This window comes from Primulina tabacum, chromosome 14 (assembly GCF_025594145.1).
Source record: "Primulina tabacum isolate GXHZ01 chromosome 14, ASM2559414v2, whole genome shotgun sequence".
Classification (NCBI taxonomy): Eukaryota; Viridiplantae; Streptophyta; class Magnoliopsida; order Lamiales; family Gesneriaceae; genus Primulina; species Primulina tabacum.
Genome location: NC_134563.1, coordinates 24,259,077 through 24,279,400, shown reverse-complemented (window position 1 = coordinate 24,279,400; position 20,324 = coordinate 24,259,077). Strand labels below are relative to the sequence as shown.

At 36.6% G+C, this 20,324-nt stretch overlaps 1 protein-coding gene across 1 annotated transcript; it reads left to right on the top strand.

Annotated features, from left to right (window-relative positions):
- Positions 1 to 1,801: 1,801 nt before the first annotated feature.
- Positions 1,802 to 3,675, top strand: LOC142525258 (small ribosomal subunit protein eS10z-like). Its single transcript, XM_075629488.1, has 5 exons — positions 1,802 to 1,913; positions 2,003 to 2,051; positions 2,203 to 2,482; positions 2,799 to 2,934; positions 3,430 to 3,675. Exons 1-5 carry the CDS (start codon positions 1,911 to 1,913, stop codon positions 3,493 to 3,495), a joined length of 534 nt encoding a protein of 177 aa, XP_075485603.1. The 5' UTR covers positions 1,802 to 1,910; the 3' UTR covers positions 3,496 to 3,675.
- The last annotated feature ends 16,649 nt before the right edge of the window (positions 3,676 to 20,324 follow it).

Below are 20,324 nucleotides of genomic sequence, written 5' to 3'. Positions count from 1 at the left end.
AAGAAGTAATCAGCCCAGAGGTAACACTTCATCGTGTTATCAGCTTAGTTTAGAAGCATATTTCCCTCAGTGTGTGAGAACACTTTCGGGTAGTTTTCAGAGATCAGTTCTCACACACACACACCACCACTCAAATACAGTCTTGCACAAAGACAATAAACTTGTGTATGTAGTCTTTCTCACATAGAAGATAAAGAAGTGTTGACTGAAAGGTGCTGCCTTCAGTCTAGTCTAGGAGTTCAGTTAGGCAGTAGTGTAAGTCCTAAGCTGAGTGGGTTTGTACAAATAGTTGTATAAATCAAAGTCTTCTAGTGAATCCTACCTGAGAAAGTAGAAGGGGTGACGTAGGATCAGTTGAAGTCTCCGAACATCCATAAACATATCTTGTGTATTTTTCTGATTAACTATTGTTTTCAAACTGTTTGGATCAGTTAAAGTATTCGTCAGTTCAGTTGTCATCATAACTGAACTGATGAATGCAAAAACTAATCTACTTTTTTCAGTTATTCAATTACATAGAATATACAAAATATATCAGTGTTTCTTAACGAAGGATTATTTCGAGTGTTTTCCGCTTGGTTTTAACTCCAAACTCGATCAAATTTATCGGTGTATACATTCTTAGAACACGAGCTATTGCAGCTCTTGGAGAATATTTTGTTTGAAGCACCTCAAGGTGTTGTTTTTCCATATTTGAATGTGTAAAGTCCAAAAATCCGGTTACGTAAATCGCATACATTAAAATTATTAAATTTCTAAATTAATTTAGTTAAATACTTTTGGATGCATGAATGATATATTTTGATTGACTAAATTATTATTTGTGCAATTTTACTTGATTTCGTAATTTGAATATTTTTGGGAGAATATCGATGGTTGTTCGGGGATGGAGGACCGGAGACGATTAAAGTGTTAAAAATTTAAAAGCTAATTATTTTTTAGTTAAGAAAACATTTATTTTAAATAATTTAAGACTTTTAGTATTTTTAGGGTCAAATTTAATTAATTAGTGAAGCAAGGAATTTATTAATTTATAAGAGACTTTTTTAGAAATGGCTATTTTTAAAATTTTAAAATTGAGACCTAGTGATTTATTAATCTTAATGATCCTAATTTATTAATTAAAAATTAGGGTTGATTCTCTCTCCATTCGTCACCGATGTTCTACCGTTTCGATATTCGTATTTTGAATGTTTTAAATGCAAAGACACGATCTAAACCTTTCTTTTTGTATCATTTAAACCATATTATGCATGTTTATGATATTTTGAATGAAAAATTTTATGACCAAATTTTATTAACGTTTTGAATAATTTATGTTAAAGTTTCGAAATTTTTAATCCAAGTTTGAGTCGCGTTATGATTTTTAGTGACTCGCTGCCATTAAGGGGAAGGGAGATGATGTTCAGAAGTCCTAAAGGGAGTCTCATGTAGGTTAGAAAATGGCTGGAACAGGAGGGGAAAGTGCCTAGCCTTCGTTAGGGTGCATTGTATGTGTTGGGTTCGATTTTGGGGATAGAAAGGGGGAAAGACGGCATATGGCGGACTGTGCACGAGAGCTGGTGTGTGACTGGTCCAGTAGGGTTCTAGGAGGGTGGCTAAGGGCTGGAGTTGGTCTAGCTAGTGGATGGTCGAAGGTGGCTGATGGGAAAATGGGGTCGCGACGCGCGATTATTGGCAAACCGTGCGTTTTGGTTAGGGCTGAGGGAAGATGTTGGACCGTGATCTTGTGTGGGCTGGACTGTGACCCATGAGTGTGTACTATTGGATAAAATTTGCTGAGCTCATACAAAGCCCATTAGTTTTAAGAACCCAACAACATAAATACTGAAACAATCTAGGGTTTTTGTAATTACCCTCGAAATCTTCTCTGCGTTAGCTGCTGCAGCCTTGCTAACCGCTCAGCAGCCATGGTGAAATTGAGCTCTAGTTTTCTTTTTTTTCCGTGTATTCTACATACTTTATCAATTTATTCATCCTTATAGTTTATTTTCTGTTTCAGATCATCCCGGAGAAGAACAGGAGAGAGATCTCTAAGTACCTCTTCCAAGGTCAGTTATTTTTTTTATTTCTTCGATTCAAATGGCGATTTGGAAATTGATGTTTTGATGTTTACTTTTGTGTATTTGTTTGGATATGTTGTGGTTAAAATGCGCAGATTCATGAACATGCGATTTTCACACAATTTTCTGTGTGTTTCAGAGGGTGTGTGCTATGCAAAGAAGGACTTTAATCTCGCGAAGCATCCAGAAATTGATGTGCCTAATCTCCAGGTGATCAAACTGATGCAGAGCTTCAAGTCGAAGGAATACGTGCGTGAGACCTTCGCGTGGATGCATTATTATTGGTACCTTACCAATGATGGAATCGAGTTCCTTCGCACGTACCTCAACCTGCCATCGGAGATCGTGCCTGCCACGCTAAAAAAGTCTGCCAAGCCTCTCGGCCGTCCGATGGGTGGTCCCCCTGGTGACCGACCACGGTAAATGTTTATTGTCTTCTTTTCAACGGTACGAGTTTGTTGCCATTGCTTTTTGTGGAGTTACTATAAATGTATCTGGTTTCGTATTATGTCTGCTGTGGGATCGAGTCTGGTTTTTATGTCTAGATTTATGGTTAAAACATGTTTCATTTTGTTTTTACTTCTTATTGTAGTTGTGGCATGTAAGAAGGTATTCATAGTTTAGTTTGTCTTTTTTTTTTTGGGATGTTTTGGAGGAATGGAATTGTAAATTTTAAACATCTTTAATAAAATTTCCTCATATGTGCTATTTTATGTAATTGGTTTTGTGGTACAGTGGACCTCCAAGATTTGAGGGTGACAGGCCAAGATATGGTGATAGAGATGGCTACCGTGCTGGCCCAAGAGGACCACCAGGTGAATTTGGCGGTGAGAAGGGTGGAGCACCGGCTGATTACCAACCTGCCTTCAGGGTAATTTTATTTCCCTGGGTCTTGTATTAATAGTTTGGCGCTTCTTGGTTTAATAGCATGGTCTAACCATAAGTGTTCAAGGAATCAGGATGCCAAATTGTGTAGTGTTATAGTTAACTTCTTTTTGTTAGACTAAGAAAGAGAAGGTTTGGTTGAGATTGTAGTGTGTACATACACCACAATTAAATATCATAGTTTCTTATATGGAAGTAGTTGAATTGCACCTTACCCTCTTAGAACTTTGATTTGAACTGGAGTGGGTTGTTGTGGTGTAGAATGTTTCCATTGAGAATCAATTTCTTGGTGCATGGGTAATTTTTTGGTCCTGCGCTTCATTTTCACAATATTAAATCAGCTGAGAGTCAAGAGCTGGTTTTCTGTTGCATTAGGTTTGCTTTCGACTTTTTACTGGGTTCTTATCTTATGCTGGACATTAAAATGAAACAATCCCACTCTGTTTCGCAGACGGACATAAATTTTTCTTTAACCATGCAGGGTTCTGGTGGACGTCCTGGTTTTGGTCGAGGTTCTGGTGGATTTGGTGGAGCACCTCCCAGTTGATTTCTCTGTTGCCTGTTTGATTGTTTTCGTAGCTTTGAGTTGTCATAAATACAGATGTTGGAATCTTGTGTTACCATAGCTCGCATTTTCGATTAAATCTTACCCACACTATCAACAATTTGTCATTTATTTTGTATCAGTATCTTGTTCAACGACCAAGAAGGATACTCTGTTCTTTAATTCTGGGTCGTTTTGGTGCTTGAGAGTTTCTGCTTAAGTTTTTCCTTCCCTCATAAGGTTCCATTGTTGCAATACATTTTTTGAGGAATATTATCAACAAATTGATAGCTATTTCTCGAAAGAAGCTCGTCGACACTTTTCGATTGTACTTTCACTTGTAACCAGTTACATATAGTTTTTCTCCAAAGAAGGGGGCAGAAAATGTTTCGACTCGCGAGAAATAAGTGGTCAATCATGATTGACCATATTATGCTTAAGAGTGCTAGTTTTTTTATATATAGAATTTTATGCTATTTTGTTATCTTATCTTTTAATTGTTTTGAATATAATTTTAATTTTTATTTTAACTAATAAATATTTGATAGGATAAAAGTTTTGAACTACGAAATAATAGTTGCCAAAATAAAATCTGAGAAGTAAGAAATTATTTCAGATTTGCGCGCTTGTTCTTAAATCTCGAATGTCAATTTGTTGTTTAAAGAAAATATTTTTTTGTTCCTCCAAATAAGAATGGGTCAATCCATGATCATACGATGAAGTTATAAATGTTCTGTGAACTTTTTTCTTGTATTTAATTTATTTGATATTTATTTCTATGTATGTTATTATTTCAGTGTTTAATGGAAGACAAGTGTCAATAGTAAAAATTTAAAAAATTATTTCACGTATAATCTTATACTAAATCAACTTAATGTTGTAAAGGTTGAGACTTAATCGAATCATTTTGTCACGTTTCATTTATTTAGTACGGATATTAAGTTTAAATTTATTAACTTCATAGAAGTTTAATTATAATCAAAACAAATTTTCTTGGAGTTTAAAACTTGAGGTGATATTCAATCTTGATTTTTAACAACTTTATAAAAGTTTGATATCCAAAATTTCAATGAACTTTTAATAATTGCATAAAATTTATTAAAATACAAATATTAAAATATAAAATATAATTGTAAGATATAAAAAACTATCTTGATTTTCCACCAAACCATTTGGATGATCTTCTAAAATTTGAACTCTCTCCATCCCCTATCATTCAAATCACATTTCTATGTCTCTCCTCCGTCTCTCCCCTTCAAAACATATATAGATGCAAACTGGTTTAAAAAATTGTTATTTTATAGCTTTTTTTGGTTGATTATGATAAAAATCTTTTTAAAATTTCTAATTAACTTTTATGATCTGAAATCATAATTTTAAAAATCATAAAATTGTAATTTTTTGGATTTTGATAGTTCAGATTTTGGAATTGATAATTTGATTTTAATCTGTAATAAATAATGTTGAGATCAATTTAGAGTTTGGAAGGGAGATTAATAAACTCTTTTAAAACTTTTAAGAACTTTGATATGCCCCTTAGTTGTTAAGAGATATTTTTGTACGATTAGTTTAACTAGACCACTATGAACATGAACAAGTGTGGAAACGGTTCAGAGATAAATACTCGTACGTCACCCATTATTCAACTTAAGAAAGATTTCACTAAAAGATTCTGATTGATACAACTCTTTGTAACAACCCACTTTATTAGATGATATGATCGGTTAATACAGTCAGAGTGTTTAGAAGATATATTGAATAAACACTTGAGTTTTTTGAAATATTTTTAAGATATGAATCAGTATTTTATTTGATTGATCCTGAAATCTTGTTTGTTGATATAAATCAGTCAACCAATAGTAGCGTGGAAATAGACTGAAATATAGATTGAATACTCAGTGTAAAATATAGTAAAAACTGAATAGATAAGCAGTTAGAAGACATGAATTTTATGGATGTTCGAAGTCTTCAAATGCTTCTACGTCACCCCTTCTATCTCAAAAATATGTTTTTCACTGAAAGACTTTGATGTATTACAACAAATTGTAATAATCCTCTTCAGTTGTACTTATACACTGCCAAGCTGAAATTCTTAGTTTTGCAAATTTCTTACAACAGAAAATTGATTTGCTCTTAACAAGTAGCCTGACTGCTACAAATTAATACAAAGAGAATAAGAGTGTAAGTGTACGATTTGTAGATTTAGAAACTGCTAGAAGGGAATATCAAAACTGATCGATGATAGTCAATAATGTGTTCAGTATGTTCACCACCCTTCTTCAACTGAGTTGATCAGCTACATATAGTGTTCGATTCCAACGGTCGCATTGAATGCATGTAATGACAAATATTTAGATCGTCATTTATTTCAAGCTGTTGATTTAATCTGACAATGATACGAAGCATCAGACTATTTTGCTCTGTTATATTTGTTATGCTTTTGTTCGAACTGTTAGTCTGTCGGCTGATACTTCAACTGAAGTCGTTGCTAACTGATCAGGAATCAACTGTTCAGTGAATCATTTCAGTTGGACATTTTCAGTTCAAATTGATGTCCATTCAAGTTGATGAAGATACAATTACTTCAATTAACCGATTTGTCTGATCAGTTTGATTCTTTAGTTCTCTTGTAAATAATTGTCAAACTCTGAAACTTTAAATATTCTAACAATTTTCTCCTTTTCAATATTTGACAAAACTTAGATATCTTGAAATGATGAACTGATTATTATGATAGTAGATAAAATAATATAGAAATTTGTACATAATCATCATAAAAGATATTTTCAATGAATTTGAAAGAGGTAAGTATAGATTCATATAAAAATTTCAAAACGAAAAAAAATACAGATGTTGAAAAGACTGGAAACTGACTTAGGACACTTGATCGTTTCTTGGACATCTTCTCAGTTGGTCTTTTGTCAATGAGTTTGTCTGGTTCACTCCTTTTCTTGCTGCAAGCCCCTACTACTATTGTCGGATGTTCTTCCTGATTTTGTCAACACCTGCTGATCTATTGAGGAGAAAGATTGCTGAACTGACTTGAGCAGAAACTTCAACAAGATGATCTTGTACCAAGTCAATTTTCTTTGAGAGACTTTAGTGGAAAAAATCAATCATGTTGCTTAGAAGTTATTGGGGGGAGAATAGAAAAGGGATTGTAACTGTTTCACTTCTCATTTTCTCAATTGATTCAAAGAGAGCAGCTATATCTTTCGTCAGTTTCTTTAAGTCTTTCATCATGTGATTTTTCTGAGTATCTAGACTTAAAGAATGCAACAACTAAGTAGATTTTTGACTTGAGAGATATGGAACCAAGATTGGTCGGTTTTGATAAAATACTGTCCAGCATCACATCAGCTGCTAGTGGAAGTTCAGGGGAGAATTCTTCAGTTTGAATTTTTGCTTTCCCCTTGTCCTTTGGTGTGAACTCCACTAATGCAAGCTGGTTTGGAGCAGCATCTTGGTCTATATCCTCAACCATTTCTTTTTGAACTGATAGACTGTGAGGCTACTCCTGAAGATCATTTTAGCAGTGGATGTCTGAGCAGTCGTCTGAGAGGATATATGTAACCATCATGGGTTGTTAAGGTTATCCAGTATGAGCTGTAGCCCATGCCCATGCACCGTCACTCATAGAATGTCTCACCCCTGAAAGTTGTTTTTTTTGCCTTCCCCAACACTTGAACCCGGGATCTCCAGGCTTAAGTACCTAGATTCCTAAAGTATTGGTACTAGTTGGGTTAGTCTATCCTAACAACTCATGACTAGTAGTAGTGCATGAATATGGAATAAGACTCATATTGGTTCAGCCTAATGACCCATGATCGTTACAAAAAAATGCTTGTAACCATCATGGGCCATTAGGATGAACAAACATAAGCCTTATCCCATACCCATGTACCACTACTGGTCATGGATCGTTAGGATGGTCCAGCATGAGCTGTAGCCCATGTCCATGCACCGTCACTCATAGAATATCTCACCCCTGAAAAGTGGTTTTGTAAGTTCCAGGAAATTCAATCTACGTTACCTGACTGAATGCAATCTAGGGTTTTACTAAATTTTAGTGTTTAATTTTTTTGATTGCATGGATATGTGGTTTAGTTCATGGTTTATTTAAAGTTTCAGGCATTAGGGCTTTAAGTTGTATTTCGCACGCGAATGAGGAACAGAAACTGGGAATAATCAGGAAAAAATATTTTTATTAAATAAATATTTTGAATTATTTAATTTATGGTGTAATTAGAGGAAAATTTCAAAAATGGGCCTTGGTAGAGTATTTTTACTTGCCGGGTCATATTTTTAACCGGTACACAAAATTTAGCAAGTCAGGGGACTTTTTGAGGGATCATGCAATATTTTCAAAAACGTACCTAAACGAAACATTTTTCGGGAGTGTTTTTGGGCTTGACGGGTTTTTAAGGGCCCATTAGTGCACAATTATACAACTTAAACCCACATTATATTTACCCTAAACCTACTCACACTCCCTCACACTCACGACCGCGCCGTCCTGTGGGGACCCGGACGCAATCATCTTCATAATCATTTTTGGGATTTAATTATCAATTAAGATAAACAGGGTCTAAATTTTTTTCTTTTACAATACAAGGGCGGAACGTAATGGAATTTAATTAATATACATATCAGTATAAAAATACAATTCTGTACAATAAACATTCAGACTAGACTAAGGTTCAACTACTAAATTTCAAGTGTTAAAACCATATCTACAACAAGTCCGGAATCACCACGCTAAACTTGTCCACTCTCATCATCTTCTTGACCCCGATCATGTCCCACCTGTTGTCATGCACACATACTGTAGCACCCGTAAATCAGTCTACGTATAAGCCATGCATAATTCTAGATTTCTAAATTTAATTGACTTCACTGCATGATTATTTTAAATGCATTTATTTGAAGTTAATTATTTTATTATTTCAGTTCAGTAGTTTGATTTTTAGCATTTCAGTTATTTCAGTGAGGCCGGACCGGAGTTGGAGTTTTGAGATAGAATTTAAGATTCGAGAAATATTTCCAGAAGTTAATTTAGCTAGCAACCAAGTTCATTTAAGTTAGAAAGGGAGGTTTGAGGATTTAATTTAATTATTTGAGGTGATTAAGAAATGAACTCATTTAAGTTATTAAATTAAGGGGTTAGCTCACTAAAATTATTTAAAGGATTAGTAAGGCTTTCAAGGATTATTAGTTGACTAGATAACCAACATTTCCCCTTTATTTTATTATGCATTTTTCGGCCACCCTTAGTTGCTAGAAGATTCATTTTCCAACTCATCAACTTTGACCAATTCTTTGCATGTAATTAGTAGGATAATTCTAGGATTTTTGGGAGCACAATTTAATTAATTAATGGACATATCCTAGACTAGAAAACAAGCTAATATTCGGCCACCTCATCCCCAAGTAGACTTGATATCAAAAAACAATTCAAATTTCAAAGGAGAGTGGACTTAGTCTTGATTCATTCCTTATATCTTGCACCCTTTCTCCTCACCTTCCTAACCATTTTTCCCCCTCTCTTTTCTTTCGAAATCTGAGTGAAATTTTAAGCTGAGAACCGTGGGAATCCAGTAGGAAAATAAGGGAGAGAAATCGAGAGCAAGAAAGGTAGACAAGAAGCGCTCCACCTCCTCCGTGCCGCGTCGTCGTCGTTTCGTTCGTTTTCTTTCGAAACGAAATCAGGCATGTCTAGATCTCTTTCAAACCTCAATCAAGTCATATTATTAATTATTTTTCAGTACATGATCAGATTTTATCATTTCAAAAACCGAAATTTTCAGCAAAACAAGAGAGAAAATTCTGCACAGATTTTTATCGACTTCCATGCTTCACGATTGGTATGTTTTGTTTCGATTTCAGGGATGGATCGTTCCAGGGGCTCAAGGCTTCATATAGACATGTACTAGGACATGTTAGGGCCATGATAGATCGTGAGTTTCAGTTCCATACATGCTGGAACGAGCACATGACAGCAACCTCCCCATTAGTGCAGAATGTTGTTCGAAAAATTCAGTTTCTTGTCATGGAGGAAGGATCTGATCTTGGCTGCCCCAAGGGCCTATAGCCATGGTTGGATCACTTCCCTAGCATGTCTAAGACGTGACTAAGTTGCCCTTTTGGTGGCTTGGTCCATGGTTCATCGGTTTTTAATAAAAACGTCAAAACAGCCCCTATACCCCTTCGGCTTCTTCATTTGTTCAGCTTTTGGTTCGTTCTTTTGTTGCTTGGTATGGATCTTGGTTGGCCTATGGCCCTTAGCCACGGTTCATATCATGCTCCTAGATGTCTAGATCGTGCCATGGTCAATCAAATGGCCACTGGAATGACGCAAGACATCGATCATAGCATAAACACTACACACGCATTCAAGATGCTCTCGGTTGGACCCTTCGGTTGAGTTATGGTGTGATGCGGATTGTGGCTGGCCTAGGGCCCTTAGCCATGGTTCAAATCTTTCCTTGGGATGTTGGTAAGAGTCTCTGGTCGGTGGTTCACTCCCCTAATGGCCGATAGTCTCGAAACCAACGCAAGTCTTGTAGTTGCGCAGCTGCTGGAAATTACAGCAAGTTGCTGTGTCGGTTCAGAGGCTCGTTCGAGTTCTTGGTTGGCTTTTAGCCCATGGCCTTGAACTGGACAGTGCCTCATTGAGTTAGGAAGGTCATGTTTTTGACCGTTTGTCATTTGGATCATTTTTGAGGTCGTACGAGAATTTACGGTGCAATGTGCCAAATTGACTCTCGAAAGAGCGTTTCGTGTTTTAGCCTCCATTCCACCTAGATTTCGACCCTATCATTTTAGGAACATTATTTTATGATTTTTCAGCGTATTTTAATCATGACTATACGTCGGTTCAGTGTCGGTTCAGGTTGGCTCGGAGTCATGATTAAATGCGAAGTCATTAGGCGTCATAGTCGCATCTTTTGAACGTAAATTGCATAGTTGGTCAAGTTTAAGCTATTGCATAATTTTCATGGCACAGTTAGGTTGCAGCGAGCCTGAGAACGATCCAATCCAATCCAGTTGGTAAAATTACGGGACATTTTCATTACGCCAGTTAATTATTTTACGTGCATTAAATAGAAAATGATTATTTTTGAGATTTATGCGATATGGCTTGTGGTTCATTCACTATGTGGGAGTGTTATTTTATACGGTCGCCAGTGACCGATCAGTTCAGTATGGTACCACTCGGTCGCCAGTGACCGGCCAGCTCAGTTCAGTTTCAGCCTCCCCGGTAGCCAGTTACCGATCAGTTCAGCTTAGTGCAGTGGCCACAGGCGTAGAAACATAATCTCAACAGAAAATTTTACCAGATATTTCAGTACAGGCTCCAAGGAGCAAATATTTTTACAGTGATTTCCAGTTCAATTATGCACGTATTATAATTGCTCAGTACAGATTATTTTCAGTATGCCTCAGGACAGGATATGTTAACTCATGCATATTTTAATTCAGATTTTTACTCGTTACCTGTGATATATGCATGCTGAGTCTTTAGGCTCACTAGACTTGATTGTTGTAGGTACTGATGAGGCCAGGGCCGAGGGCGGGGACCAGTGAGCCAGCTTAGGTCGGCAGTAGTGGCACCCGAGGACCTCAGAGCAGCAGTTGTTATTTTTTTCCGCAAACAATTTTATCAGTCGTTGGATATTTTTTAAATCGTTGTTGTTGGCAAAACTTTAATTTTCTTCCGCTGCAATATTTTGAAATATTGAACTTGATTCACCAGTGATTTTATGAATGAGGCCATTTAAGTTCTTTTAAAAAGAAAATTTTTAATTTTCCGCAAATTTTCAAGAAAGGAGTTTTAGGCCCTTCACACATACAAACAAGACAACAGCCGGATAACTCCAATGAGAATAAATCCCAGTATAAACAATGTGTACATGCCATGGTATAATAAAGCATGAAACAGATATCACTACATGTATCATAATCTGACATTGCAAATCGAAATCAAATTGTAAATAAAACATGAGTTGTAATCTACGAAACATAATTTATACAATCTGTAATTCAACTCATGACTCGGCATCTCAGACTCGACTCATCTCTCATCTAATCTAAGGATCCCAGGTGAATAAGAACGTAACAGGCCTCCCACCTACTACTACCGGTCGCGGTGGCGGTACGTTCTTATTTCTGGACTTTGGTCTCGTCTATATCGAATAATCTGTAATAAGGATGCTATCTGTATCTGAAGCATCTCGATATACCAAACGTCCAGTGTCTTGGCATGTCTGTCCAAGACTAACCCTATTCTGACAATGTGCAATGGGCCAGTGACTCCTCTGTCATAGTCTAGCCCCTCTGTCTGTGACTCTCACTCTATAGCTCTCTGCTTTCTACTTTCTAATTCAATAGAATAAACATAATCATTAAAACACAAAGGTATAAAAACAATACCATACAAGTATGTGGTTTAGGAAACTCGAGTTAAATCTAACTCAAGTCGATCTCCCAGTTAACATCGATTTATACTTTTCTCTTCTCGGTCTGACGATGAGAAGACGAAGTCTCGAATTCAACTCTGTCCATACCCAATCTGGCAATGACAATATCGAACAGGCACAATATCAATATATAACTCAATTCAGAACCTGTTCTGATCAATACTCAAATCAAAATAAAATCTGATCAATGTCAATCGACATACAGTACAACAATACAATCTCCATCAATCGTAAATCTGATCAATATCAATCTAATGATGTTTCGACGGCATAACAATACAGTCTCGATAACCTCGTCAATCTCAACATCACAGATATAATACCAGAACTCATAATCAATATCGGTACAACTCATAATCTCAATAACAATACAAATCTGATATCGAATCTCAATCAAATCAACTCCGAAAATCATAACAATTACATAAACAGTCTGTTCTTTAATCTGACTTCAAATATACGATGTCTACTGTATCAGAAACATCATATCTGATTCAAATTCGATTATGACAATAACATAATTTCAAATCATGTATAAACGTAACAAAACTTACGTCCAGTTGTAGCTTGCGTCGATAGGAATTCAGTACTGAAGTCGGATTCAAAATCTGACGGACGGATCGAAATAGAAAGGCGTAAGGATATTTCTTCTCAAAGCTTCGCTCCCTTTCTCTGGAATCTGAGGAACAATTCGTTCTTGATATATATATATACATATATACGTTGCATGTAAGGCAAGTGGAGCATTGTGCGTACTAGCACGTCTCACCGCGGGTGCGCTATACATTGGACCGCGGGTGCGCTGTGCGTATTGGATCACTTTCAAAAATTCAGAAGGAACGACCGCGGGTGCGCTGACTCTTGCACCGCGGGTGCGGTCCTGTCTCGGTACATCCACCGCAGGTGCGGTCCTGTTCTTACCGCGGGTGCGCTGCCTCTACTGTACCAACACCAAAATTTCAGAATGACAACCGCAGGTGTGGTAAGGTTCCTGGCGCGGGTGCGGTGTCTTGTTGTCACTAAACTCAAATTGCAACGTCGCTTCTCCATGTCTGTTCTTCCATTTCCTTTTTCATAATACATAATAATCTCAAAAGTATCAACTAAAATCTCGGGCATTACATTTCTCCCCCCCCTAAGATACGATTCGTCCCTGAAATCACAGATAATCAAATCAGATATATATATATATAAGAAAGAAATGTATAAGAGAGGTTACTCAGAAAACTCATCTCCCTGAAACAATCTTGAAATCTCAGTCTCATATCAGATTCTATCTTTCAAGTAACATTTCTAATGCCCTGACGACTTTACTGTATATTCAACAGTAGAATAGTCTTCGTTCTGAATTTTCTTTCTTTCACGGATCTCTGATTCCGGACTGGATTAGTCATTCAAGAAGTATAATATCATAATACCACTCGAAATCATTATGATCAAATCAATCGCAAAATACTGGCTATACAACATTCGTATATACCAATCAACCGCTGCTAACAAATCAATATCAGCATCTGCTACCACCTCTGTTTATCCTAGTCAGTGCTATATTCAATTTTCAGCCTCAAATATCAACAGTCATCGTAAGACGTTGGTTTATTTAGTCTGTCTATTCTGAGCTGTCTTCGTTCTCTTCTGAATCAGTTGCATTTTCTTTATCGTATCTCTGACCTTATCAGATCCAATCTCAGGAATTTTCTTTATCGTATCTCTGACCTTATCAGATCAAATCTCAGGTATCTCCGAGATATTATCTCTATGCAAAGGAAATTTACAGTTCTCACTGTACAATACCGCAACTGAAGCTATCTCAATACTCATCTGATAGCTATAGTTATACGATCATTCACAAAGTGACAATAAATCATGTCAACTAGTGCTAAAATCCAGCACTACATGTCCTGGATATCCTCCAGTCTCAGGATAGTTCGCTCCGACTATCCGTCGATTTATAGACAATAGATAAAAGAGTTTATTGTATACTCTGCCAAAAGTACAAAATTAATAAAAAATCATAGTATGATATAATAAACTTTGGCATTCAATACAATCTGACCCCTTCTCTTACATAAATCTCAGTCATCTGATCAGGTATGTACATCTTCCTGTACAACATAATAGAGGCATATTCGAGCAATCTGTCAATCATAATCACATCACAGCACTGTCTTGTCAAGATTTCAGTAGTATCGTCACACAATACATAGAAATGTACTCCCATTTCTATTCCAGAACCGATAATCTAGATAACCAATCTCCTGGTTTCTATCTTTCTGTCTTCATCTGTCGACGATTCAGACATTTCCGTACAAATTCTGCTACAACTGATCTCCTCTGTTTATATCAAAACTGTCTTTTCGAAGTATCATATCTTTTCTGTTACCAGCAAGAATACTGAATTGACTACTGTGCGCTTCTGACAAACATCTATCATTTCAGATTTGAAATATTCGGCACAAACAAGTCGGTTACTCACATAAAATACAGTAGTACCTACCTGATATTCTGATTAACACCCTACTCTGCTTATCGAAATCAAGTTCTGTACATTCTGATCAAACTTCTGAACTGCTGTAACTTTCAAAATCAGCTCTGATTTGGCTTGAACTGTATATAATCTCAACAATATACAACCATCTGTATCAAATACGAATTCAGAATAACAACATCGGCTCAGATTCTAAATATCAATCATCTATACTGATCTAATAAACTCATAGAACGTGATTTCTAACAATATTGTCGATCTGACTAACCGATTACATTTTCAACGTTGTTTAGATCAACTGCTATATCATCTTCGAATGTAATGTCCCCCAAACAATATACTTTGTCTCAAATACTGTTTTAGAACAATAACAATTCGTAAGAAATTTCAAAACAACAGCTACATATCATAATCTGCTAAACTCATGAAAAAATAAATTTATGACATTTCTGACTCGGTGTCATTCTCAGCCATTGATCATTGCCTCAGCTGTGCTAATATCAATCGGTATACCATATTCGGATATCACATACTCGAAATACAATCTGTTTCAATCAAGATTCATATCTGAACAATTTCTGTATACAACAATTTCAGTTCTCAGATCCTTCAATACAAGATATTCGATTTAGTCAGTCATATGCCACGAGTATATCACAAAATATCATAGATAAACGGCATAAAATCATCAGAATACCTCTGAATACAGGATTCATCAACCCATAATCAGAACTAAAGTATTTTAAAGAGAAACACACAATCAGATGTAACTTTCGGTCAGTAAATCTTCTAACTGATATTTCAATTCTTTCAAATCAATCAGTATCATTCTGTACGGACTTCTAAAATAAAACCAGTACCTGGTATCAAATCAAGGCGGAAATCACTCTACCTGATATAAGGCAAATCCGGAATTTCATCTAAAAAGACTTTAGCAATTCTCCTGCTACTGACAAATCAGCTCATGGTATATTCATTTTCAGTAATCAACTGAATGCATAAGGAATAATTCCATTCCTTTCGATAATCATCGAATCATAATTAATACGGAAATCAAAGGAATTCAAAATCGAAAATCCTTACCGTACATTATTCATTCTTCGGACATTTCAGGTCCGAATCTTACCATTTCCTGGTAAGAATCTACAATAGCTCTGTAATTGTTCCATATATCCATATCAATAATGCTAACAGAATCAGACAATACAAGTACAACATAATCTAACTCAATCTCATTCTCATCTTACTGCAGTATACGATATTTTACAGAATTCACTGACATCAACCTTTCCCCCAAGAGGTAAGGAAATCAATACTACAATACCACCAGACCCAACAGATAAAGCATATATCAATGTAATTCATACAAAATCATGTATAGGATGTTTTAGTATCTCTCAATACATACGTAACATAATCGTAAAAGAACAGTTACCTGTCACTGTATCATCAAGTGCATCCTGGGTCTGTTCCTTGATCACTTCAACCAGATGATTCTGCTCCCTGAAATCTTCGGGAACCTTTCTGTGGACAAACTCTAGCGAAGTGTCCTCGCTGTCTACAGATATTGCAGCTACCCGTCACTCCCTGGCATTGCTCTGTGGGATGTCTCCCTCCGCAAGTTTTGCAATAAACTCCGACATAACTCGGGCTAGAACCACTGGAGCTAGATGACCCGCTCCCTAACTTCTTGAACTGTTTCTTTCGAGCTTTCAACAAATCTGGCTTCCCACTCGTACTGCTACTATCAAATCTGAGAGGGGATTGCTGTGTCTGGGGTCGGATCACATCCGACCTCCCTCGTTGTCGACTCAAACTTGCCTCAGCTCTCTTTGCTTTATTCAAAGCATCACCAAAATGCTGGGGTCGCTCTACCTTTACCAAGGAAGATATCTCAGCATTCAATCCGTTGATGAACTAATCCGCTACAGCTTCATCATTCCCAGCTATAAGAGGAGCAAAACGTAATAAAGTAGAGAATTTAGCAACATATTCTTCAATATTCAGTTGGCCCTGTTTCAAATTCTCAAACTCTGCTTTCTTGTCCTCTCGGTACGAAATTGAGAAAAATCTTCGATAGAATTCATCTCTAAAGATTTCCCACGTAATTACCGTACCACGCTGTTCTAATACTCTTTTGGTTGTAATCCACCAACTCCTTGCGATGTCGTGTAACTGGTTGGGCACTAGTTTAATTTTCCGTTCGTCTGGATACTCAAGTGAATCAAACAATATCTCTATATCATCTAACCAATTCTCACAATCATCAGATGTCTCAGTACCTCTCAGAATCGGCGGTTGAAATGACTGAAACTGTTTCAACTGTATTTCCATCGGAGTTTCTGACACATCTATGTGATCAATCGAAGTACTACCTCTTTCTGGAATTCTTCGAGGAGGTTTATCTGATTACCAAAAGCATTAGTAACCAAATACAACAAACCTGTTTCAGTCCTCCTTTGATCATCTTACTGCTGATCAAGAATCAGGTCTGATTCATACTCAATAATACACGTTATCAAATCAAATCAGTTAAATCAAGTAACATGTATTATAGTGCAGTAAAACATAGTATCATGCTAGCATATACAATGTAATTCAACATCATAATAAACCACATGCTAGCACTCACATGCAAGGAAAGAAAACACATTCTACCGCGCTCACTAACTTCTATCTCAGTCTACAGAACCTAATGCTCTGATACCACCTGTTGTGGGGACCCGGACGCTAATCATCTTCTTAATCATTTTTGGGATTTAATTATCAATTAAGATAAACAGGGACTAAATTTTTTTCTTTTACAATACAAGGGCGGAACGTAATGAAATTTAATTAATATACATATCAGTATAAAAATACAATTATGTACAATAAACATTCAGACTATACTAAGGTTCAACTACTAAATTTCATGTGTTAGAACCATATCTACAACAAGTCCGGAATCACCACGCTAAACTTGTCCTCTCTCATCATCTTCTTGACCCCGATCATGTCCCACCTGTTGTCATGCACACATACAAACAAGACAACAGCCGGATAACTCCGGTGAGAATAAATCCCAGTATAAACAATGTGTACATGCCATGGTATAATAAAGCATGAAACAGATATCACTACATGTATCATAATCTGACATTGCAAATCGAAATCAAATTGTAAATAAAACATGAGTTGTAATCTACGAAACATAATTTATACAATCTGTAATTCAACTCATGACTCGGCATCTCAGACTCGACTCATATATCATCTAATCTAAGCATCCCGGTGAATAAGAACGTAACAGGCCTCCCACCTACTACTACCGGTCGCGGTGGCGGTACGTTCTTATTTCTGGACTTTGGTCTCGTCTATATCGAATAATCTGTAATAAGGATGCTATCTGTATCTGAAGCATCTCGATATACCAAACGTCCAGTGTCTTGGCATGTCTGTCCAAGACTAACCCTATTCTGACAATGTGCAATGGGCCAGTGACTCCTCTGTCATAGTCTAGCCCCTCTGTCTGTGACTCTCACTCAATAGCTTTCTGCTTTCTACTTTCTAATTCAATAGAATAAACATAATCATTAAAACACAAAGGTATAAAAACAATACCATACAAGTATGTGGTTTAGGAAACTCGAGTTAAATCTAACTCAAGTCGATCTCCCAGTTAACATCGATTTATACTTTTCTCTTCTCGGTCTGACGATGAGAAGACGAAGTCTCGAATTCAACTCTGTCCATACCCAATCTGGCAATGACAATATCGAACAGGCACAATATCAATATATAACTCAATTCAGAACCTGTTCTGATCAATACTCAAATCAAAATAAAATCTGATCAATGTCAATCGACATACAATGCAACAATACAATCTCCATCAATCGTAAATCTGATCAATATCAATCTACTGATGTTTCGACGGCATAACAATACAGTCTCGATAACCTCGTCAATCTCAACATCACAGATATAATACCAGAACTCATAATCAATATCGGTACATCTCATAATCTCAATAACAATACAAATCTGATATCGAATCTCAATCAAATCAACTCCGAAAATCATAACAATTACATAAACAGTCTGTTCTTTAATCTGACTTCAAATATATGATGTCTACTGTATCAGAAACATCATATCTGATTCATACTCGATTCCGACAATAACATAATTTCAAATCATGTCTAAATGTAACAAAACCTACGTCCAGTTGTAGCCTGCGTCGATAGGAATTCAGTACTGAAGTCGGATTCAAAATCTGACGGACGGATCGAAATAGAAAGGCATAAGGATATTTCTTCTCAAAGCTTCGCTCCCTTTCTCTGAAATCTGAAGAACAATTCGTGCTTGCTATATATATATATATATACATATATACGTTGCATGTAAGGCAAGTGGAGCATTGTGCGTACTGCACGTCTCACCGCGGGTGCGCTATACATTGGACCGCGGGTGCGCTGTGCGTATTGGATCACCTTCAAAAATTCAGAAGGAACGACCGCGGGTGCGCTGACTCTTGCACCGCGGGTGCGGTCCTGTCTCGGTACATCCACCGCAGGTGCGGTTCTGTTCTTACCACGGGTGCGCTGCCTCTAGTGTACCAACACCAAAATTTCAGAATGACAACCGCGGGTGCGGTAAGGTTCCTGGCGCGGGTGCGGTGTCTTGTTGTCACTAAACTCAAATTGCAACGTCGCTTCTCCATGTCTGTTCTTCCATTCCCTTTTTCATAACACATAATAATCTCAAAAGTATCAACTAAAATCTCGGGCATTACACGTCCCCTAGCATCAACAGCCCCTTTCTTAAAAAAATACAACACCCACTCAAAAATTCTCCTAGGTTTTTCAAGAAAGCTCCCTCCCGGCCTTTCCGATGTAAGTTGTACGCGTATATCTCAAGTTTTCGAGCGTATAAACGCAAAGGCACGCCATAAATCCAATTTTTTTCCATCATTCACGTTACTTTATGCTGGAGTGTGTGTTTTTGCATGAGGATAGCATAGGCTTATTACGTTGCATTGTTTTTGCGAGGTTTTGTCACGAAATATGTTTTTATTTGAGATGAAACTCACATTTTTGTTGTCTTGTGAAAGGGCTGCCGATTTGTGATGTTATGGGGCTGAATATGTCGAGATTTAAGGTGTCAATGTGTTGGAGTCCCGAGGTAGTAACGGTATGGTAAGGGCCGATCACATGCTTTGGTTGAATGTCTCGGTTGTGGTTAGTTCGAAAGAAAAAAGTGAGCCGGCGGTGCAAGGGCTGTTCCAAGCCTTTGATAGTCAAAGTTTCAACGTCCTAGAAATTTATTTTTTTCAAACCTCACATATCATTCGGCCAAACCATAAAATATTTTTGACATAATTTTAAAATAAATCAACCAACTATAATTTGAAAACCAAAGGAAATAGTTTAGCATAAAATTATCTAACATTTTACTAAACCTAAAAATAACATTTTAAAAATATAGCCCATCATCGTAAAAAAATCTTTAACATCACTTAAAATTATAAATCATAACTAGTGCGGAAAACTAGCGTCGGTCCTCGGGTTATGTGCACCTTCAGTCCAGCAAAGTCAACCATCAAGACCTCCATTGTCATATTCATAATTACAAACACTTGCATCAATCACACCTAGTGAGTCTAAAGACTCAACACATCATAATCTTGATAACAAGTAATACATATACAAATTACATACAACACTGAAAAATATTTGTACTTAAAATATCGTTTTCATGAAGATGCATAAACTTTAAAACAATACCATTTTCATAAACATTTTCATGATGCATAAACTTTAAACAAAACGCTTTTCATAATGATGCATCAACCTTAAACATAAACATTTTCATAAACTTTT

Coding starts and splice junctions, on each gene's coding strand:
- LOC142525258 (XM_075629488.1), top strand. Junction 2,052..2,202: donor CTCTAAGTACCTCTTCCAAG/GTCAGTTATTTT, acceptor TGTGTGTTTCAG/AGGGTGTGTGCTATGCAAAG. Junction 2,483..2,798: donor CCCCCTGGTGACCGACCACG/GTAAATGTTTAT, acceptor TTTGTGGTACAG/TGGACCTCCAAGATTTGAGG.